Raw genomic sequence first — 24,242 nt, 5'->3', positions numbered from 1 at the left:
CTTGTTTTCCTTTATTTTACCATGTATTCATCATGCTTTTGACCTTCACAAAAAGGAACCATAGTGAATATATCCTTCTGTGACTTCCTTTTTTTGACATTATTATATGGTTGAGTCATCCATGTTCACAGGTGGAGCTGTAGTTCAATTTCACTTCTGTGGAATTCCATGGTAGGAATGCATTGTACCTATTTATCCAAAAGAATGATTTGGGATCTTCCCAAGTTTTATGTTTTTATTTTTCCTTTTATTCATGTTACAAATGATACCATTATAACATTTTTATATCCATCTCCTGGCACACATGTTAAGAATTCCTCAAGGGTATATACTTATGTAGAGTTATGGCACATCCAGTTATGTCAGAAGGATTCCAAAGTCATTGTTTCTAAATAAATCTGTTGAAAATTTATCTACTTGGGACTACTGAGGGGAAGAAACAGACCAACTATGAAATTCTCAAAATGCATTTTTAAGGTAGAAAATTCAAAATTCTGACCCACCAACGAAAAATACATTTACTTCTGTTTTGGCTTACTTGCAATGTACTCTTAAAAGCCGCGTGTTCAACGTAAAAATGTTGCCTCCTATGTCTCAAAATAAATGTTTCTAAATATACTAAGTGAAAATGGCAAGACTCATAACATAAGGGACATCATCATATATAAAAAGACATCTTTACATATATTCTTATATCCCCCACCTTGTATCTCCCCCATGGAAAAATAAAAAACAACAACAAGCCAGTTGAAGAATAGGTAATAACAGGAGCTCCTGGAAAGGAAGAACAGAAGGTAAGAGTAGGAGGAAGATACAGACCACTAAACACTTCTCTGTTATACCAAGAGCAAGCAAGCATCAAAATTCAAAAAAAAAAAAAAACCATAGTGATCCTGGGTCCTTCTACAAGCAAGCGAAATAAAACCGGTCAGAAGCTCAAACTTGAAAGCCAACCCTGAAAAAAGTCCCATCCCATAGAAGGTATACACAGTATTTTCTACTGTTTGTTTCGTGGAAATAATAGGTGTTTGAAAATATACTCATATAGCTCATCTACAATGCATTTTTAAAAGCTGAATGGATTTGAACTCAAAAATCTTGCACCATAAGATTTGCTGTTCTGAAGAAAGAGATTGAGGAAGACTATAGAAAGTGGAGAGATCGCCCATGCTCATGGATTGGTAGAATCAACATAGTAAAAACGTCTATACTCCTAAAAGTTAATCTACATGTTAATGCAATTCCCATCAAAATTCCAATGACATTCATCAAAGAGACTGAAAAATCTACCGTTAAATTTATATGGAAACACAAGAGGCTATGAATAGCCAAGGCAATACTCAGCAAAAAGAACAATGCTAGAGGTATCATGATACCCGACCTCAAACTATACTACAAAGTAATAGCAATAAAAACAGCATGGTACTGGCACAAAAACAGACATGAAGACCAGTGGAACAGACTAGAGGACCCAGATATGAAGCCACACAACTATAACCAACTTATCTTCGACAAAGGGGCTAAAAATATACAATGGAGAAAAGATAGCCTCTTCAACAAAAACTGCTGGGAAAACTGGTTAGCAGTCTGCAAAAACTGAAACTAGACACATGTTTATCACTCTATACCAATTATTAACTCAAAATGGATCAAGGATCTTAATTATCAGACCCCAAACTCTAAAGTTGGTACAGGAAAGAGTAGGAAATACTTTGGAATTAATAGGTACAGGCAAGAACTTTCTCAACGGAACCCCAGCAGCTCAGCAACTAAGAGATAGCATAGATAAATGGGACTTCATAAAACTAAAAAGCTTCTGCTCAAAAGAAATGGTCTCTAAACTGAAGAGACCATCCACAGAGTGGGAGAAAATATTTGCCAGCTATACATCAGACAAAGGACTGATAACCAGAATATATAGGGAACTAAAAAAACTAAATTCTCCCAAAACTAATGAACCAATAAAGAAATGGGCAAGTGAACTAAATAGAACTTTCTCAAAAGAAGAAATTCAAATGCCCAAAAAACACATAAAAAAATGCTTACCATCCCTAGCAATAAAGGAAATGCAAATTAAAACCACACTAAGATTCCACCTCACCCCTGTTAGAATAGCCATCATTAGCAACACCACTAACAACAGGTGTTGGCGAGGATGCAAGGGGAAAAAAGGAACCCTCTTACACTGCTGGTAGGAATGTAAACTAGTACAACCACTCTGGAAAAAAATTTGGAGGCTCCTTAAAAATCTAAACATAGATCTACCATATGATCCAGCAATACCACTCTTGGGGATATGCCCAAAAGAACACGACTCAGGTTACTCCAGAGGCACCTGCACACCCATGTTTATTGCAGCACTATTCACAATAGCCAAGTTATGGAAACAGCCAAGATGCCCCACTACTGACGAATGGATTAAGAAAATGTGGTATTTATATACAATGGAATTTTATGCAGCCATGAAGAATGAAATGTTATCATTCGCAGGTAAATGGATGGAACTGGAGAACATTATTCTGAGTGAGGTCAGCTTGGCCCAAAAGACCAAAAATCGTCATGTTCTCCCTCATATGCGGACATTAGATCAAGGGCAAACACAACAAGGGGACTGGACTTTGATCACATGATAAAGTGAGAGGATACAAGGGAGGTATGAGGATAGGTAAGATACCCAAAAAACTAGACAGCATTTGTTGCCCTCAACACAAGAGAAACTAATGCAGATACTTTAAAGCGACAGAGGCCAATAGGAGAAGGGGACCAGGAACTAGAGAAAAGGTTAGTTTGAGAAGAATTAATTTAGAAGGTAACACATACGTGCAGGAAAGCAATGCGAGTCAACTACCTGTATAGCTATCTTTATCTCAACTAGCAAAAACCCTTGGTCCTTCCTATTACTGCTTATATTCTCTCTTCAACAAAATTAGACACAAGGGCAAAATAGTTTCTGCCTGGAAGCAAGGGGGTGGGGGGTGGGGAGAGGGAAGGGGTGGGGTGAATGTGGTCCAAGTGTGCTTGATCTTGGAAATAAGGCTGGTGTTCTGCTGTGTGACATTAACTGTGTATTAAGGAACCAGAAAGATTGCCTATAGGTGAATACTCTAAGATAAACATCTATGCTGAGCAAAAAAGTAAGAAAGATGTTTCTAAACTTAAACTGAAAAGTAAGCCTGTTTGAAGAAAAATACCATCTTTTTTTAAAAACAAACAGAAAGGGGTCTCTTGCAGAGGATGCCTTCAGTAAGACTCCATTACCTGACCCTCTTTGAAGGGTGTGTACACACACGTACACACACGTACACACACACAAGTTTAAGGAGTCTTTTAGAGATATACTTACAAATTAAATGGTATGAGAGGACAAGAAACATGGACACACACACAGTAAAAATGGCCATTAGTCTTACTGATAATGAGTTAAAATACAGGTTAATTATGTCATTCTACCTTTATGTGTCTTTAGGTTTCCAAAATAAAACGTATTTTAAAAAAGATAACGAATTTCAATCTTATTCTATAATCTAATTAATTAAAACTTACTCTCCAAAGAGAAATAACACAAACACATTAACCAAATGACAGCTTTTCAGTCTGCATAGCTGGCAGAAATGTTTATTTTTTTGTCTTTTTTTTTTTTTGGGTGGGCCTGGGTTTTGAACTCCAGACTTCATGCTTGCAAAACAGGCACTTTCCTATTTGAACCACACCTCCAGTCCATTTTGCTCTGATTATTTTTGGAGATTTGGGGGGGGGGTCTCAGGAACTATTTGCCTGGCCTTGAACCACAACCCTCCTGATCTCACCTTCCCAAGTAGTTAGGATTACAGGCGTGAGCCAATGGAGCCCAGCAGAAATGTGTATTTCTTACAGAAAATTAAGTACCTAGCCTCTACACTTGATTCTTCTCATTTCCATTAGCAAGAATCAGTTCCTCTCAAACCAGGTAGATGTGAGGTGTAAATTATAGAATGTCTATAATTAAGACAAGTCCTTAGCCATGGACACCATAAAGGAGCCAGGTCTCTCTCTCTCAAATCCTAAGTAAAAGGTTATCAACAGGTCTAAGCAGGTGCCCATAGAGAAAGTCGTTTTACAGAGTCTCTAAACGTGATTATTTCTAAAAGTCTGGAGGAGAATATATTATGTGATAAATTCTGTAATGATTCATAATGTCTATCAGGATGAACACAGTGGCACAAAAGGGAGGCACTATACCAAAAAGCAGAGACCCAGACTCCATGCCCTCATCATCAGCAATATGACACAACAGGACTAAAATAAGCCACTTAACTCACTGGGTTTCTTTACTTATAAACTGATTCAAAATTAGAAAATTGTACGTCACAAGGAATTGTTAGGAAATATTTATCTGGAGATATTATTATTATTATTTACAATTGATGAGTCTCGCTACAGATAGAAGCATGCTGCCGATTTGCTATATGGGAAGTATCATTTGCTTTGTAAATATACTTGCTATATATGCTACACACCCATACAAAGAAACAGATAACATTTATAAAACGACAAGAAATCATGTACAGGATTTAAAACAAGACGAAAAACTAGTTAAAAATTTCTTGAATGTTCTTCTACATCATTTCATAGCTAAACAGAGGAAGATAATGTTTATCAGAAGGATATTCAAAATCTACTACTAAGCAAATCTCCTAGTAATGTAAAAATATATTTTAGTTTACTGTGCATCTTTGCTATTAAAAGCAAAGTTCAAATTTATTCATAACCACCCAAAATTGAAGCACCATTATTTAAAACATCAAACTGGAAATTCTATAAAAATTTCTTAAACAAAACAAATTAGAAAAAAAATTGTACACTAACACCTCTAGTAATAGTGTACCTCTTATATTTAAAACAAGGGAGTAGTTCAGAATCAGTAGCTTTATTAGAAAAGGAGTAATGCTAAAGCTTTCAATAACACAGACAATCAACTTTGTAACAGAAAGTCAGAGATACTTTATTTTTACTTCTAAATCCAAAGGCTAAGTATAGCAGAGTTGTAAAAATGGGATCCCACTTAGTATGATTCACATGAATACTAACGTTTAATCCTGTTTTTAAAGTCCAAGCATGAAAACTTGCAATTAAACACTGAGCAAGCCACATGTTTAGGTAATATTTCTTAAAAAGTCTTAAAGAAAAAATATGATACAGAACCTAAGTGGCATATTTGCTATTAACACATGTTCTGAAATCTGGTAGGTCACATCAGTCCTGAATTAATTTTTAATTTAAAAAAAAAAAAAAAACACTAAGTGAGCTTTATACTTTTCTATGCCACTATAGCTTTCTTTCACCTCATTTTAATGTCGATCTTCACTTTACGCCGTTTTCAGTATTCTTCAAAAAATCTTCGAACAGTAGTCCTACAATGCAAAATTTGGGGAAAAATGATAATTAGACAACATATAAAAGGCAAATTTTTACAACTAAGTGTTGGCCCAGTCACTAACTGCTAATTACAATTAATGTGTCTATAAAGTGTTTGTATTGTCTTTAATAATCAAGGCATCAGTGTGGTTCTCAATGCCATGTGCCTGTGTATGCTCTCCTACGTGAGAATGGCTCACACAGAACTCTACACTGCTTTCCTAGAAAAGGAATGCCAAATCAACTAACGGATAGATCCTTCCATTAGGAATATTTCATCCCACACCACTAGCCCAAAGAATGAACAGTTTAGAGGTTTTAAGAACATTTATAAAACCTGGTTTTTAATAGTTCTTGAAAAACCCAAACTCATTGTATGTAGTTTATCAGTCTTTGCATGTCACAAATTGAAGATGTCTGTAATTGCCGTTCACTGCTGTTTTAAATTTACCAGCCAGTGACTATTCCTATATATACCTATGGCTGACTGCAAATTCTCCTACACAGTAGGAAATATTAAACACATACCTCTGAAAGACTTGAGAATTGCATTGAATGTAACAAGTCGAATAATATGAAGTGTTTACTGTATTTAAAATTCTTTAAAGATATCTAATTCTGGGCACCACTGCATCCCTACACACAGTTGAAAAAAAATTCCATTCTGTTAACATTTGATTTGTAAGTTTTCACGCAATACACAAAAAACCCCTCTGTGCTTCTTTTAAAGAACAAAAAGATACACAACAGTAAAGCGTAAAGATCACAGGCAATAGCATTCAAACATGGATGTGGGTAGAGAAAGGAGTACCTGGCATGAGTACCTGCTTAGTTTGACTGAATCCTTGATTTTTAATTTGGCTTTTCATGGGCTGCTCACAACACCAACGCTGTGTGAGGTATGGTAGTCAGCTGCAATAATTCATAAACCCTACACTTCCATCAATCCAATGCTACTGGCTCTCGAGTTACAGAACAAACTGCATTAGAATGCAAGGCAATAAAGCAAAAAACTAGAAACATCCTTGACAAAGAAATACTAGCAGTTTAATTAAAGCAAAGTAGTCCAACATGTGCCTCAGAAATATTTAAATTTTTAAAGCATATGTCTCTGCCAATGTACCAACACAAGATGGACTTAATACCAAAAAGAAAAAAAAATAAAAAAACAGTTCAACCTTTTTATTTAAAAAAAAAAAAAAAAAAAAAAAGAAATGACAGCAAAATCCCTAAAAAAAAAAAAAGATAATTAACTTTAATGGTGACTATATTACAAATGTGGGCAGTAATTTCCAAAGAGGCACACTAATGGGGGCACGAGTCTGCTACAAAATAGCTGAGACAAAACAATGTACCTCAAAATGTTTTGCAGGACTACACTGTCTTTTCCTTCAGAAGATGCTTTTGTTTGTCTTCTTACTCGGCTTAGTTCCATCTTCATCTGTGCATACTTACGCTGCACTGTCAAACAGTAACAAAAAGCCCTAATCAAAGTGAGAAACAATACACTTACCTCTGTCTGATCTGAGGTCTTATCAGATCAGTTTTAATTGGACTGAGTGTCACCTTCAGATTTAATGTCTTCACTGGTCCCATTGACCTCATTCTTAGTATCACTTTCCTTCGATTCAGCGTTTGTGTCTTCACTCTGTTTTTCTCGACTACTGGACTTCACACTACTTTTTTTATCATCAGATCCCCTCTTTTCTGCCATAAAAGAAGACATTGACCAGGGATTTTAAAGCATGATAAATACATTAACTCTTTGAAAAGTGAAACAATTGAGAGATGAAAGACAATCATCTCCAACAGACTACAAGTAACAACAGTTTGCTGAATTTACCAATGGATGCAATTTGTAATTTATGGAGCAGGGAAAAGACAAGAAGGGGAATTAAAGCAGAAGATTAAAAAAAGCAAATTCTCTGAAACTGGAGAAGCTATTAAGCACACTATAGAATCTAACATTTAAGTAAATTTCACCTTGGATAAAGAACACTAGAAAGCAAAGGGAAGGAAATGGAAATATAGTACACAAAAAAGTTCAGATGAGGTTAAATTAAAAGGGTAAAATAGTAACCAGGAGAAAAGCTAAAAATTTAATACTCATGTTCACTCAACCACATATTTTAAGTGTATGTGTGTGTATATGTAATATATATAAATACCCAAGAATAAACCTAATGTTAAGAAATGGATCTTAAATTCCTGTTCAAGCAACCAAACCTTTGCACTTTACTAAGAAAATATACAATGACACCAAAGAGTTGTTTTTCCAAAAGGAGAAATTAAAACTCAGTTCAGCTATTAAAAAAAAAAAAAGAATGAAAACAAAAAACAAAAAACAAATTCCAATTTTTTCCTCTACTATTTTATTTGGAAGGGTAAAACCTCGGGTTACAGGTAAAAGTGGTACAAGGAGCAAGTATATTCTAGTCTTTTCAGTTCCAAGTATCCTCAAAACAAAAGATATCTACAGAAAAGTTAAAGCAAACTAGAAACTTTGTGTAAAAGTTATTTCTCCCTTTAAATCTATGAATAGTTAGTCTAGCATAGTAGGTTATGAGAAAGAAAGATATTTGAAGAGAAGCAGAACTCTACAGATCTGGTCATTAACACACAACACCAAATAAGTTCAAGAACAATGGAATGAGGGCTTGGGGGTGTGTGGCTCAAGAGGGAAAGCATTTGCCTAGCAAGCTCCAAGCCCTGAGTTCAAACCCCAGTACCATTAAAAAAAAAAAAAAAAAAAGAAAGAAAAGAAAAAAAAATGGGTATAACACCCATTTAAAGAATGTACGAACTGAAAATCTTATGTAAAGAACATATTCAGTCCAATACTTGCAAAACATATGAAGCAATATCTAAGTAAATAACTGTAAAACTTGCTTCTTAACTGTCTGCTCTAACTGACCTTGTGGAAAAGTCCTCCCTTTGTGCCTTATGGGCTTCTCCGGTGCACAGGTAGCTTCAATGGGGAAGAGTCGTCTTGCTGCTCCGCAGAGGACTAGTAGTCAGTCCAATAATCTTATCTTCTGTCCTATGTAAATATGGTAGATCTTAATAGTCCTAAGGACATCCACAATGTGTGGTAGATTTTAGAGCTATGGATTAAATAGAAACTCTCTTGATAAAGAGAGCACTCTAAACTGGCTGATGTTAAGATAGTTTTGTGTAGGAGGGAAACCACTTCTTATTTGTGCAATTAAGACAAACTACTTCCATTACAGCACCTGGAGTAGTAACCGTAGTCTTTCTCAACTGCTAACATCAAAACGTCTGCTACTGCTCATATCTGGCCAAACGTCCAGACTTCTGGTCATCATTTATATACTCTAATATATCTTGATGGCTGTACAGAATTTTCAAAAGTCAACTAACTAATCATCATTTCTAAAAGCCACCCCATAGTTTAAGACAACCAAGTAATTTGAAACAGGCCTGATAGAAGAGTTTTCTCAGTATCGAGTCTTCACTCCTTGAAGTCTCACCAGAAAATCTTCCATAATCTAAACTCAGCTTTGTGCAAACGAAGAATTTTACTATATTCCATGACACTACCATTACAATTGGTATTATAGGCAAGCAATTCAGGACTTTTCTTTTCTTTTTGCTTTATCCAGAAATTATACAAATGTACCCGTTTTTAGTCAGGCCGGTGTCATGTACAGTTCAACTCTGATTTCAATTATGAAAGCTATGATGTGAGGACAATTGGCTGCGACATCTGTCACCCCATTGATAGCCAGGGTTGACTCGGCTGATCTGGCTGGCGAGGCGGGTGTCCCCTTCCTCCCTCACCGCTCCATGTGCATCCCTCCCGAAGCTGCGCGCTCGGTCGAAGGGGACGACCATCCCTGATAGAGGAGGACCGTTCTTTGGTCAAGGGTATACATATGAGTAGCTGCGCTCCCCTGCTAGAACCTCCAAACAAGCTCTCAATTATGAAAGCCAGCTAGCTTTTGTTCACAAGAACTGTCTCAATTTACGTGGCATAAATAGAATGGAGCAGCTAATACAACAGGAAAACCAGATTAAAAATTTCTCAATAAGAGATTAATTTGATTTCTGATACCCATATCTACCTCTAGGCAGGTGACCCCTCACTCCCAAAATATACAACAGTGAAAGTCCTACAAAAGAACTAGGTGAAATGTTCTCAAAACTAATTTAAATGTGGGTTGGAGGTGTGCCTCAAGTGGTAGACTATCTGCCTAGGAAGCGCAAGGCCCTGAGCTCAAACCCAAGTACTGCCAAAAAGCAAGCAAGCAAACAAAATGGCTGGGTGTGGCAGTGCATTTCAGTAATCCCAGCACTCTGGAGGCCACTGAGGCAGACAGGACTTCAAATTCAAGGTCAGCTTAGGCTTCAGAAGGATTTTGTTACAAAGCAAAACCCTGTCTCAAAACAATCCCCCCATCCTCACCCCAAAAAACCCTAATTTAATTTAAATCAATAACCTTTATAGCGACTGCCTGCTTGCTTTTTGTGGTGCTGGGGTTGTAATCAAGGCCTGGAGCATGCTAGGCAAGCTCTTTACCACTGATCCACACCTCCAGCCCAGCAATTCTCTTTTGAATCAAGAAACAATTTCTGAACTTAAATGGCAAATGCTAAAAGCTCCTGACAGTAAAGTTGAAAAAAAAAAATCCTCATTCTTACTTTTTTAATGTTTGTTCTGTTATAGAAAAGGACAAATATATGTAAAACACATAAGTATTTTTAAAACAAAGGGTATATTTATAAGGGGAAAGCAGAAGACAAAACAAAGTCCATTGTTTGTGCTGCTAGTTCTCTAACTCAATCTAGCAAAAAATCCTAAATCCAGTAAAACTGGATAGTCACATAAAAGAAAGTAAAACATGAGTACTACATAAAAGACCAGTACAATAAACCCAAACAGCAGTACATATGCTATGTTGGTGTGTTGGTGACCAGACATGAAACAGACAGGCAGAACAGGATGGAATGGGTAGAGCTGAGAAAGTTAGATACAAGTCCTTTCTCATTCCTAACACCATGCAAAAACAGAAGAACCCACCTAATACAAAAGGAAGATGCTGAAAACAAAGGATAAAAAAACAGGGCGAGAGGGTTAAAAGGATTATCTTTCAGTAAAGACTAAATTAAAAGATAAGAATATTCTTATGAAAACATGCCAAAGACAGAATTTATTAAGTCCATTAATAGTACTAATAACACAGTAAATCAGCTATTGGGAAGCCAAAGAACACCAAAAGAAAAAGTAGAAGAGAAAGAGCATGTTGCTTCAATATAAATCATGGTTAAGATACATATAAGGTATTCAATTTCTGGGAACTCAGAAGTTAATTACTAAGGTAATGAACACTAGACCAATGCAAGAATTATTCTACAGCCAAATGATACTGAAAGGTAATACAACACTTTTCTACATGAAAAACCTTCAGGTTACCTACTGAAGGATATGGTTTTAACAATATCTAAGAAACCATCACATCAAATGTCATTCTCACGAATGGAGAGGGAGAAAAGAATGCCTTTTACTAAATGGTGTTCCTTAAGTGAAAATGAATTTAGCCTGAAATGTAACTCTGCCTGTTTCTGGAGAAAAGTAAATGGAGAGATAAGGGTATGAAAACAGCCTCACAGTGAACTGAATTCTCATATAAACTAACCTTTCTCCTTGGATTTTCCATCTTGTTCTCTGTCCCGACTTTTGCTCCTGTGCTTATATGACTTTCGATCTCGGCTTTTTGACCTTCTTCTATCCCGACTTCGAGATCTATGTTTTCTTTCTGATCTGTCATGGCTTCTGCTTCTTCGTCGATCTCTACTTCTTAATAATTTAAACGAGAAAGGAAAGCAACTTTAGCTAGTATTACAATGAAAAAAGGTAGGAAGTGTGCATCACTGAATAATTAACAAAATTAAGCAAAACTTGCCCTTAAAAAGCAAATAAATAGTACTAATACATTTTACGTTAGAAATCTTAAGAAAACTGTTGAAAATAGTTTTTCAATTAATTTATTGCAAATAGTACTAAGATAATTTCATGTGCTCTTTGAGATTCTTCTCTAATTATAATTCTAATTAAAACAGTAAAGTTGATTTTACATTGTATGGCTTCCTAGAACCAGTGAGAAGAGAAGTGCTTAAGAAACCAGCTGACTCCCTTAAAAGATTGTCTCAAAAAAAAAAGGCTGTCTTAAACCTCAACAAGTAAGAAATAGCAAAGAAGTTGCCCTAAAGATGAAATCATTCAGATTCAATTTTCATATTCTATCACAGTCCTTAAAAATACAGACAGTCCTCAACTTACAGTGTTTTGACTTAAAGATGGTATAAAATATGCACAATAGCACAAATCTGTACTTCAAATTCAGAATTTGATATTTTCCCAGATTAGCAATATGTGGCAGGCTACTCTATCTAAATGCTGAGCAGCCACAGTAAGCTATAGAGCCACTATAAGCCAAGCAATTAATAAGGTAAGTAACCAACAGTGTACTGTGCTGCTATAATATAATATTCTAGATGTATTAGATGCATTTTAAATTTACAATATTTTCAATTTATAATAGGCTTATCTGGTAACCTCACCTCAGTGGAACACCTGTACTTACAGCTTCCCAGTACCATTCCAAAGAACAACACTAGCAATTATGACTGTTTACTGTAGACTCATTATGGGCTGTTGTGTACCTGCTTCTCCTTCTTTCCCTACTTCGTGACCTTTTGTGGTCCCGAGACCTGCTGCATCTTCTATCAGAAGTTCTACTTGAGTGTCTACTTCGTGAACGACTTCTCTTTCTTCTTTCTCTGTCACGAGCTCTTTCTTTCTCTCTTTCTTCTTCTTCTCTTCGTCTTTTCCTTTCCCTTTCTTCCCTTTCTCTCTCCCGCTCTTTTTCTCTTTCCTCTCTTTCTTGCTTCTCTTTTTTTAGACGCTCATCCCGATCAGGTTCTTCTGTCCTTTTTCTTAACTTTTCCTGAAGAAATCAAATTGGATTTTTTTGTTTGTTGTGGTGCTAGGGATAGGCCTGAGGGCCTCACACATGCCAGGCAAATGCTCTACCAACTAGCTATACTCTCAGCCCCTCAAGTAGGATTTTTATACAACTCTAATCTTAAAGACATTGTTAAGCAATGGTCACCTAATGTGAAGTGATTTATAGACCAACTTATGCGATCTAATACCCTCAAGACAAATGCAGAAACCCCAACACCATGCATATACACAAGGCATCACTGCTTAACTAATTCTTTAGATATATTCTCCCAAATTTCTGGTAATGAAGACTAAATAAAAGTGTTCTGATAGTTAGTAGCAAAATTTTACAGAGATTATCAACTGCCCTCCCCCAATAGTACTGGGGGCTGAACTCAGGGCATTGGGCATGCTAAACAAGCACTCTACCACTGAACTACATCCATGATCTATCACTGCTTTAAGTAAATATGAACACCAGCAAAACATCAATGAGAAGTTTATATCAACATGTGACCAATTTTTAGTTAAATGTAGCTAATTTTAGTGATAGTTATAACTACAGTTAGTTTTAGCTAAAACTGATACTTACAGGGGATTGGAACCCAGGGCCTTACACTTGCTAGGCAAGCACTCTACCACTTGAGTTATACCCCAGCCCCAAACTTACTTTTAATTCTTCTACAGTGGCTTTAATTTTGGCATAGCCCATGTGCTGTTTTCCCATCAAATGATCATCTACACGGGACTGGGCATCTCCTACTATCAAAAAGGCTCCACACACTTCACAAACTTCCATTTGTTTTTCTTGGGCAGCGAAACTTTCAATTGTCTGAAAAAATAAGTTGGTTGTTGTAAGAATATCTGAGGAAGAGAGAATAACCAAATCACAAAAGTACTCATCAGTTAGAATGGATTTCTAATGTATGTGAACTACTATTTTCCATTTCCCCAAATCTGAAATTTTGAACACTAACTGGTCAACTTTTAGAGAGGGAAGCGTAGCAAAAGCAACCAACTTGCGTATCATCCAGAAGTGCTGAAACCATTGCTCAACTTCAACTGTTGAAAAATTTAAACTTTCAAAACATTATTTTAGTCTGAACTCATTTCTTACATAGGTCCAAAAGAAGTGGTGTCCATACTCCAAAATCATTAAGAAACTAAAGTCATGGAGCATAATTTGAACACTGCTCAGTATGAGGGAACCAATGACAAATAATACATTTTATTATCGATCATAACTAAAACATACACTGTATTCCCCAAAGTAGGAAGTATTTCAAGAGTATGCCAATATTCATCTAAGGTAAATACATGCACTGAGTAATTTACCGGAACAAAATGAAACTAAAACCAGACTCAAATGAGTAAATGAATATTTAAGATTTAAAGCAACCCAGAAGCCAAAGGACTGTTTTTGTAAATAAAAGCTTTATTGGAACACAACCACAACCACTTATTTCCATACTGTGTGTGGTCTTACCTTTTTTTTTTTTTTTTTTTTTTTTAATTTTCATCCATGGTTTCTGGCTTGTAACTCCTTCCCCAAAGCAATCTGTAGAAAAGAGAATTTCTCTTCCCCAAGAAACTCTAATCTTCCCTCACCTTTGCATCTTGGAGCTAGACATGAAGAAATTCTCTGACCCAACCTTGTCTGACAACAGGTATAGACCCCTGTTTCAGGAGGGTTGCTACCCTATTATTTGAGAGAAAGGAATGCTACACAAGGAGCATAATGGACAGACAACCCTCCTGGGTCTCCCCCACTCAGAAAAACATGGAGAGACAACTGTCCTGGGTCTCCCCATTCAGACTATTTGCATATATCATATTCTTTTTGTCTAATCACATATCTACATAGTGATACATGCTTCATAAAGTTTACTCAATGAAATCTCTGTAAAATTCCAAAAGAATAGTCTGGAGAGCTTCCAGACGATTGAACACGTGGAGGTCCCTAGAAGGTAGACTGGATGTAAATTCCGCATCCCTTCTTCCATACCTCACCTTATGCATCCTCCATAATATTCTTTATAATGAACTCATATACATTTCAGAGTTCTGTAAAGGGTGGGAGCAAATTATTAAATCCCAGGTGAGGGTTTGTGGGAACAATGAATTTATAACTAGTCAGTCGGGAACACAGGCAAAACGACCTGCAGCATGCGACTGGCATCTAACACACGTGTGTGTGTGTGTGTGTGTGTGTGTCTCTCTAAGAGCGAGAGAGAGAGGGAGAGAGAGAGAAAGAGAGAAACATGAAATCTTGCGAACCAACCCTATGGGGTCTGACACTAATCTCCAGTGTCAGACTGAACTCAATTAGAGGACAACAGGTTGATATCTGCTGCTGCAGAACCAATTGCTTACTTGCTGGCAGGGTGAAACCCCTACGCATTTTGGGTTCACAAAAATAATGTGCAGGCTAGGATGTAGCTAAGTATTAGAGTGTTTGCCAGGCAAGCATGAAACCCTGTATTTGATTCCTAGCATTGGGAGAAGGTTTGTGCTGTTGAGTATACAGTTGGAAAAACTGTGTTTGAGGTTTTTTTGTTTGTTTTTGTTTTTTTCTACTTCCTTTTTGCTACATATCTTCAGGCTGCTTTCACTATGCAAAACATAGCTCAGCATCAGCCAAAAATCTTGTGACCTGCAACCTAAAACACTATGTGGCCCTTTAAGAAAATGTTTTCCAAGATTCTCAAACAGGGATAGATCCTCAGTAATTCACAATGAACGTGCTGGAGTAATTTTAAAAGGTTGTTACTCACTGAGGTTGTGGATCGAAGCAATTCTCTCTCTTCTTTTAACTGTTCAACTAATTTCATCATTCCCTGGGCTTCTTCGACCTTTCCTTCAGATCCTAATTCCTCAATCTTACAAAAAAACAAACAAACAAACAAAAAAAAAAACCCGAAGTTAACAATCCTTTCTAATCAAACTAAGCATTTCCCCCCAACATTTCATTAGCATTTAGAGGTTTCTGTCTTTTTGTTTGTTTTCTGAACCTTGGATTTATCCTTGTGATTTTTTTTACAGCATTATGACATGCAATAAAAATGAACATTTTAAGGTGCACAATTTGATAAGTGTGGACATATGCATATACCCAAAAAAATATCCCCCACCCAAAGGTTTCCTCCTGTTCTTTTATCTCCTACAACCTCAATCCCACTCATATGCCTAGGCAACCACTGATCTGGCTGTCACTACAGATTAGTTTGCATTTTCTAAAATTTTATTTAAAAGGAATAATATAATTTGTATTCTTTTTTAGGTCTGGCTTCTTTCAGCCTAATTAAGATTCATCGAGTTGGGAGCCAGGGGCTCACACCTGTAATCCTAGCTACTTGGGAGTCAGAGTAGTTTGAGGTCAGCCCAGACAAAAAGAAGGACTACCTCAAAATACCCAACACAAACCGAGTGCTGTTGCCTCATGCCTGTAATCCTAGCTACTTGGGAAGTCTTGGAACTCTCCATACCTCTGTTTCAGCCTCCCCAGGTGCTGGGATTACAGTTGTGAGGTGAGCTACCACGTTCAGCCTAAACGCTTTTAATTTGTATTTTCCCTGAATGGCTAATAATGTTGACTATTTTCAATCCTTATTGATCTTTGTTGGTAAGTGTCTATCCCATAATGCACACAATTCTCACCTGCTGTAGAAGCACATCAATTTTGTCTGTTAGAACCTGAATTTTTTCTTCATTTTTGCCTGTTGGGCCAGCAGCCTGTTGAAGAAAATGAAAGGTGTTATCAACAAATAAAAAAACAAACATTCAGAGCTAGGAGGTGTAGCTCAGTGGTAAAGTGCATCCCTATCAATGACAAGGTCCTGGATTCAATTCCAAGTGCAACAAAACAAAAAAAGTACTTTTGAGACAGGGTCTGGCTATGTAGCCTAGTCTGGGCTTAAACTCAAGATCCTCCTGCCTCAGCCTTCTGAGTGCTGGGACTACAAGTGTGTACACCAGGCCCAACAATATTTTTATTTAATAATTAAAGTGCTGGACGTGGAGAGACATACATCTATAATCCCAGCACTCAGGATACAGAGGCAGGAAGATCATGAGCTCCAGAAGAGCCTGGGCAACACAGTCAGACCCTGTCTCAAACAAACAAAAACAAAACAAACAAAAAGCCCAACAACAAAAAAACCCAAACCATTAAGGTGCTTAATCACAAGGATCATAATTCAATTATCTTCGATTCCTATTAGTCGATTACATATCTTGTTACTTAAGAGAAAAATCTTATGGTTGCCAAAAATCAACATTTACTAATAAAGACTGGAAAAGAACCACAAGGAAACCTGGGGATTCTAATCTGTAGTGTTTAGCCTCTATAGCAGAGAAAGGCAGTGGTGATATGAGATACCCTACATTAGCCACAAGCCCCATCTATATGTCCTGGGTACAAGACCTACATGTGTATTTCTGACCTCCTCCATGAACTCCAGACTCTAAATATACTGACAGCTAACACTTACTGAGTGCTTACTGTGTGAATTATCATTTCCCACAACATCCAACACATTTGAAAGAGAAAACTGAGACACAGGTTAAGTAATCAGCTAAAGATAATACAGTTGGTGGAAGTCTGGATTCAAACCCAGGTGGCCTGGCTCATGTGTCACTTCTTGCCTCCTACTTGATGTCTCCACTTGATTTTTTTTTTTTTTTTTGGCATTTTATTTTATTTTTTTTATTTTTCTTTTATTATTCATATGTGCATACAAGGCTTGGTTCATTTCTTCCCCCTGCCCCCACCCCCTCCCTTACCACCCACTCCACTCCCTCCCGCTCCCCCCCTCAATACCCAGCAGAAACTATTTTGCCCTTATCTCTAATTTTGTTGTAGAGAGAGTATAAGCAATAATAGGAAGGAACAAGGGGTTTTGCTGGTTGAGATAAGGATAGCTATACAGGGCATTGACTCACATTGATTTCCTGTGCGTGGGTGTTACCTTCTAGGTTAATTCTTTTTGATCTAACCTTTTCTCTAGTTCCTGGTCCCCTTTTCCTATTGGCCTCAGTTGCTTTAAGGTATCTGCTTTAGTTTCTCTGCGTTAAGGGCAACAAATGCTAGCTAGTTTTTTAGGTGTCTTACCTATCCTCACCCCTCCCTTGTGTGCTCTCGCTTTTATCATGTGCTCATAGTCCAATCCCCTTGTTGTGTTTGCCCTTGATCTAATGTCCACATATGAGGGAGAACATACGATTTTTGGTCTTTTGAGCCAGGCTAACCTCACTCAGAATGATGTTCTCCAATTCCATCCATTTACCAGCGAATGATAACATTTCGTTCTTCTTCATGGCTGCATAAAATTCCATTGTGTATAGATACCACATTTTCTTAATCCATTCGTCAGTGCTGGGACATCTTGGCTGTTTCCATAACTTGGCTATTGTGAATAGTGCCGCAATAAACATGGATGTGCAGGTGCCTCTGGAGTAACAGTCTTTTGGGTATATCCCCAAGAGTGGTATTGCTGGATCAAATGGTAGATCGATGTCCATCTTTTTAAGTAGCCTCCAAATTTTTTTCCAGAGTGGTTGTACTAGTCTACATTCCCACCAACAGTGTAAGAGGGTTCCTTTTTCCCCGCATCCTCGCCAACACCTGTTGTTGGTGGTGTTGCTGATGATGGCTATTCTAACAGGGGTGAGGTGGAATCTTAGTGTGGTTTTAATTTGCATTTCCTTTATTGCTAGAGATGGTGAGCATTTTTTCATGTGTTTTCTGGCCATTTGAATTTCTTCTTTTGAGAAAGTTCTGTTTAGTTCACATGCCCATTTCTTTATTGGTTCATTAGTTTTGGGAGAATTTAGTTTTTTAAGTTCCCTGTATATTCTGGTTATCAGTCCTTTGTCTGATGTATAATTGGCAAATATTTTCTCCCACTCTGTGGGTGTTCTCTTCAGTTTAGAGAACATTTCTTTTGATGAACAGAAGCTTTTTAGTTTTATGAGGTCCCATTTATCTATGCTATCTCTTAGTTGCTGTGCTGCTGGGGTTTCATTGAGAAAGTTTTTACCTATACCTACTAACTCCAGAGTATTTCCTACTCTTTCTTGTATCAACTTAAGAGTTTGGGGTCTGATATTAAGATCCTTGATCCATTTTGAGTTAATCTTGGTATAGGGTGATATACATGGATCTAGTTTCAGTTTTTTGCAGACTGCTAACCAGTTTTCCCAGCAGTTTTTGTTGAAGAGGCTGCTATTTCTCCATCGTATATTTTTAGCTCCTTTGTCAAAGATAAGTTGCTCATAGTTGTGTGGCTTCATATCTGGATCCTCTATTCTGTTCCACTGGTCTTCATGTCTGTTTTTGTGCCAGTACCATGCTGTTTTTATTGTTATTGCTTTGTAATATAGTTTGAAGTCAGGTATTGTGATACCTCCTGCATTGTTCTTTTGACTGAGTATTGCCTTGGCTATTCGTGGCCTCTTGTGTTTCCATATAAATTTCACAGTAGATTTTTCAATCTCTTTAATGAATGTCATTGGAATTTTGATGGGAATTGCATTAAACATGTAGATTACTTTGGGGAGTATCGACATTTTTACTATGTTGATTCTACCAATCCATGAGCATGGGAGATCTCTCCACTTTCTATAGTCTTCCTCAATCTCTTTCTTCAGAAGTGTATAGTTTTCCTTGTAGAGGTCTTTCACATCTTTTGTTAGGTTTACACCTAGGTATTTGATTTTGTTTGAGGCTATTGTAAATGGAATTGTTTTCATACATTCTTTTTCCGTTTGCTCATTGTTAGTGTATAGAAATGCTAATGATTTTTCTATGTTGATTTTATATCCTGCTACTTTGCTATAGCTATTGATGATGTCTAGAAGCTTCTGAGTAGAGTTTTTTGGGTCTTTAAGGTATAGGATCATGTCGTCTGCAAATAGGGATATTTTGACAGTTTCTTTACCTATTTGTATTCCTTTTATTCCTTCTTCTTGCCTAATTGCTCTGGCTAGGAATTCCAGTACTATGTTGAATAGGAGTGGAGATAGTGGGCATTCTTGTCTGGTTCCTGATTTTAGAGGGAATGGTTTTAATTTTTCTCCGTTAAGTATAATGCTGGCTGTAGGTTTGTCATATATAGCTTTTATAATGTTGAGGAACTTTCCTTCTATTCCTAGTTTTCTTAGAGCTTTTATCATGAAATGATGTTGGATCTTATCAAAGGCTTTTTCTGCATCTATTGAGATGATCAAGTGGTTTTTGTCTTTGCTTCTGTTAATGTGGTTTATTACGTTTATTGATTTTCGTATGTTGAACCAGCCCTGCATCCCTGGGATGAAGCCTACCTGGTCGTGGTGAATAATCTTTTTGATGTGTTGCTGAATTCGATTTGCCATTATTTTGTTGAGGATTTTTGCATCAGTGTTCATTAAGGAGATTGGCCTATAGTTCTCCTTTTTGGAGGTGTCTTTGCCTGGTTTAGGGATAAGTGTAATACTGGCTTCATAAAATGTGTTTGGCAGTTTTCCTTCCCTTTCTATTTCATGGAACAGTTTAAGGAGGGTTGGTATCAGTTCTTCTTTAAAGGTCTGATAGAATTCAGCAGAGAATCCATCAGGTCCTGGACTTTTCTTTTTCGGGAGACTCTTGATTGCTGCTTCAATTTCATTTTGTGTTATAGGTCTATTCAGGTGATTAATTTCCTCTTGGTTCAGTTTTGGATGATCATATGTATCTAGAAATCTGTCCATTTCTTTTTGATTTTCAAATTTATTTGAATATAGGTTCTCAAAGTAGTCTCTGATGATTTCCTGGACTTCCATGGTGTTTGTTGTTATCTCCCCTTTTGCATTCCTGATTCTACTAATTTGGGTTTTTTCTCTCCTCATTTTAGTCAGGTTTGCCAGGGGTCTATCGATCTTGTTTATTTTTTCAAAGAACCAACTTTTTGTTTCATTAATTCTTTGTATGGTTTTTTTGGTTTCTATTTCGTTGATTTCAGCTCTTATTTTTATTATTTCTCTCCTTCTATTTGTTTTGGGATTTGCTTGTTCTTGTTTTTCTAGGAGTTTGAGATGTATCATTAGGTCATTGATTTGGGATCTTTCAATCTTTTTAATATATGCACTCATGGCTATAAACTTTCCTCTCAAGACTGCCTTAGCTGTGTCCCATAAGTTCCGGTAGGTTGTGTTTTCATTTTCATTGACTTCTAGGAACTTTTTAATTTCCTCTTTTATTGCATCGATGATCCATTCTTCATTAAGTAATGAGTTATTTAGTTTCCAGCTGTTTGCATGTTTTTTGTCTTTACTTTTGTTGTTGAGTTCTACTTTTACTGCATTGTGGTCAGATAGTATGCACGGTATTATTTCTATTTTCTTATATTTGCTGAGGCTTGCTTTGTGCCCTAGGATATGATCTATTTTGGAGAAGGTTCCATGGGCTGCTGAGAAGAATGTATATTGTGTAGAGGTTGGATGAAATGTTCTGTAGACATCTACTAGGTCCACTTGATCTATTGCATATTTTAGATCTTGGATTTCTTTATTGAGTTTTTGTTTGGATGACCTATCTATTGATGACAATGGGGTGTTAAAGTCTCCCACAACCACTGTGTTGGCGTTTATATATGCTTTTAGGTCTTTCAGGGTATGTTTGATGAAATTGGGTGCGTTGACATTGGGTGCGTACAGATTGATGATTATTATTTCCTTTTGGTCTATTTCCCCTTTTATTAGTATGGAATGTCCTTCTTTATCTCGTTTGATCAATGTAGGTTTGAAGTCTACTTTGTCAGAGATAAGTATTGCTACTCCTGCTTGTTTTCGGGGGCCATTGGCTTGGTAAATCTTCTTCCAGCCTTTCATCCTAAGCATATGCTTATTTCTGTCGGTGAGATGAGTCTCCTGTAAGCAACAAATTGTTGGATCTTCTTTTTTAATCCATTTTGTCAAACGGTGTCTTTTGATGGGTGAATTAAGTCCATTAACATTAAGTGTTAGTACTGATAGGTATGTGGTGATTCCTGCCATTTAGTTATCTTAGTTGTTTGAAGGTTTGATTGTGTGTACCTAACTTGATGTTACTCTCTACTGTCTTGCTTTTTCTTATCCTGTGGTTTGGTGCTGCCTGCCTTTTCATGGTTAAGTTGGGTGTCACTTTCTGTGTGCAGGATCCCTTGCAGAATCTTTTGTAATGGTGGCTTTGTGGTCACATATTGTTTTAGTTTCTGCTTATCATGGAAGACTTTTATTGCTCCATCTTTGATTTGTTTTTGTTTTTCAGTACTGGGACTTCAATTTGGGGCTTCGGGCTTACTGGGCAGGTACTCTACCACACCTCCAGCCCTCTACTTGGATGTTTTAAAGGCACCTGAAACTTGACACATCCAAGATAGAAATTGTAAGCACAAAGTTTTCTCCAGCTCCCCTCATCACCATATATTCTACCATTAGTGACTTGATTGCTCAAGCTAAAAACCAGGTAGGTACTGTGGATTTCTCCCTTCCCTGCTCACCCAAATTCAATCCCTTAGTATGTCCTTTTGGTTCTACCAGGATAAGCTTTTAAAAAATGTAATTCAAAGCTGGGAAGGACATAGTAGTGCAAATCTATAATCCCAACACTGGGATTACTGCTCCCAGGCTGGGGCAGAAGGATGGAAAGTTCAAGGCTAGGCTGAGCTACGTGCTGAGTCCCTATTTCAAGAGAAAAAAAAAAAAAAAAAGAAGTTCAGATTTTTTTCACTACCTGCTAATGACCCTTCACCCGTTTCATTGTGCTTCTATGAGGAGATATAGCCTTTTTCTTCTTTAGAATCTTTGTGTTTGCTGCTCTCTCTTCCTATGATCTTTCCCCATGCTTTGCATGGCTAGCTCCTTCAGCTTGGTTTCTAATACAAAGGTTATTGTCAGAGAAACTGTCTTTTCCAATCATGCCATCTATAAAGAAGAATTTTCCCAAGATACCCTGGCATCTTTCCACATCCTCTTTCCTCCTCGTAAAATGGAATGTTACTTGGCTGGGAGCAACTAGGATGACCACCTGTCCTGCTTTCCTTACTACTAAAAGAGTACCCAGAGGGATGGGGACTCAGTTCAGTGGTAGAGTGCTTGCTTAGTATTTGTAAGGTCCTAGGTTTGATCCCCAGCACCACCACAACAAAAGAGAGGGAGGGAGAGAGAGAGAGAGAGAAAGAGAACGATGACACTGGCATGCCCTCCAAAAAGACAAGTTTCAAAAATATTAGCTCTCAGGATCTCCAGAGAACAAGAACCTCTACCAAGACTGTAAATTCATTTCATACTTACCCCAGATGACTGCTGGTTTTGAGATAATGCCAAACGAGCATGGCCTCGTCTGATTCTACGTTCCACTTCTGCAAGTAAGCTCTGTAAGTAGCGCAAAAAATCTCTCTCATAGCCAACTTTCATAAAACGAGAACTCTTTTCATACCTGATAAAATGAAAATAAACCTTTAATGATTACAAGTCACATTCTTTTATATTAACTTGTGTGTTTGAAATTGAAGAGTAAACCAGGTATTTATGAACTGAATTTCTGGTTGTCCCTGATTCTGCCAGAGAAAGCAGAAGGCAATATACTGCATTAGATTTAGTTAAGAGCATAGGTTTTACACAGGGGTTTGACCACTACCACTACCACTAGTGCCCCACATATGTGATCACAGCTAAGAAGGCAGAGCCAGGAGGACTTCAATTCAAGGCTAGCTTGGGCAAAAGCTATGAAGACCCTTCCTCAAAAAATAGCTGGGTGTAGTGGTCTTGTTAGCTTTCTATGGATGATTTTATAATGTCAGATGAAATTCTTATTTTTTTATGAACTCTAAAGAAAAGAGAGATTTGATCATTAAGGTTTAGAGATAATAGGATTAATTATAGCCAGGTCAACAAGATAATTAAGTTTTGTGTTTGCTTTTAACTGAAGTATTGGCGCTTTTGTTCTGAACACTGGAAATAATTGTGAATTTATTATGGTTTGCTGGCTTAATATAAACCATTGGGTATAGTTTTGTTATTGTCTTCTGAAGTTTGGGGTTTACAGTAATAAAACAACAACATCAAAAAAAGCAAACATAGGGCTAGGGATATAAATCATTGGCAGAGCTTTGCCTAGTATGCTCAAGGCCCTGGGACCTATGCCCCAGCATCATAACAAACAAAAAAGCAAACAAGATACAGAAAAGCTTAGCATATAATATATATTCACATGTCAGCAAAATAATATCATTACTGAAACCATAAAATTTTCTTAACATCTCCAACCAGCAAATGGAACTCAAACATTTATTTTACATCAACTCCAATTATTTCTTCAAGCTTGTACTTTGTGTGTGTAGTAGGACTGGGGTTTGAACTCAGGGCTTCAAGCTTGCAAAGGAGGTACTCTACCATTTGAGTCATAACCTCCAGTCTGTTTTGCTCTGGTTATTTTAGAGCTGAAATCTCACTAACTATTTACCTAGCATGAAACTGTAATTCTCCTGATCTCAGTCTCCCAAGCAGCTAGGATTACAGGCACCTGGTATAGCTGATACCTTTAAACTAAATAATGATTAGGAGAAAAGAAACAGCAAAAGCTGGGTGCTGGTGGCTCATGCCTGTAATTCTAGCTACTCCGGAGGCAGAGATCAGGAGGATCTTGGTTTGAAGTCAGCCCTGGCAAACAGTTCACAAGACCCTATCTCGAAAAACCCTTCACAAAAAGAGGGCTGGCGGAGTGGCTCAACGTGTAAGCACTGAGTTTAAGCTCCAGTACTGCCAAAAAATAAAAAGAAAAGAAATAGCAAAAAAGCATGACTTACTGTTTTCGTAGATTTTCATCATGAATTTTTTCACATGGACCTGGGAGAGTGGGGATAAAAGGAGAAATATGAATGCATAA

At 37.2% G+C, this 24,242-nt stretch overlaps 1 protein-coding gene across 8 annotated transcripts in view; it reads right to left on the bottom strand.

Annotated features, from left to right (window-relative positions):
• Positions 1 to 221: 221 nt before the first annotated feature.
• Positions 222 to 24,242, bottom strand: part of Luc7l3 (LUC7 like 3 pre-mRNA splicing factor) — a 40,141-nt gene continuing 16,120 nt past the window's right edge. For 2 of the 8 annotated variants that reach the window (XM_074046037.1, XM_074046042.1), the window contains 9 exons: positions 24,163 to 24,202; positions 22,649 to 22,793; positions 16,019 to 16,093; positions 15,136 to 15,240; positions 13,032 to 13,193; positions 12,079 to 12,362; positions 11,052 to 11,212; positions 6,961 to 7,101; positions 222 to 6,855 (listed from right to left, as the gene is read on the bottom strand). In XM_074046037.1, the coding sequence (XP_073902138.1) occupies positions 6,665 to 6,855; positions 6,961 to 7,101; positions 11,052 to 11,212; positions 12,079 to 12,362; positions 13,032 to 13,193; positions 15,136 to 15,240; positions 16,019 to 16,093; positions 22,649 to 22,793; positions 24,163 to 24,202 (1,304 nt within the window). In that variant the 3' untranslated portion in view covers positions 222 to 6,664. Of the gene's footprint in view, positions 6,856 to 6,907; positions 7,102 to 8,308; positions 8,435 to 11,051; positions 11,213 to 12,078; positions 12,363 to 13,031; positions 13,194 to 15,135; positions 15,241 to 16,018; positions 16,094 to 22,648; positions 22,794 to 24,162; positions 24,203 to 24,242 lie in introns of those variants that run through there. The other 6 variants (XM_074046040.1, XR_012438630.1, XM_074046039.1 and 3 more) reach the window with 6 other exon arrangements.

The sequence above is a fragment of the Castor canadensis genome, chromosome 11 (assembly GCF_047511655.1).
Source record: "Castor canadensis chromosome 11, mCasCan1.hap1v2, whole genome shotgun sequence".
Taxonomy (NCBI): Eukaryota; Metazoa; Chordata; class Mammalia; order Rodentia; family Castoridae; genus Castor; species Castor canadensis.
The sequence above is the reverse complement of the archived record's forward strand: the minus strand, read 5'-3'. Positions and strand labels throughout refer to the sequence as shown.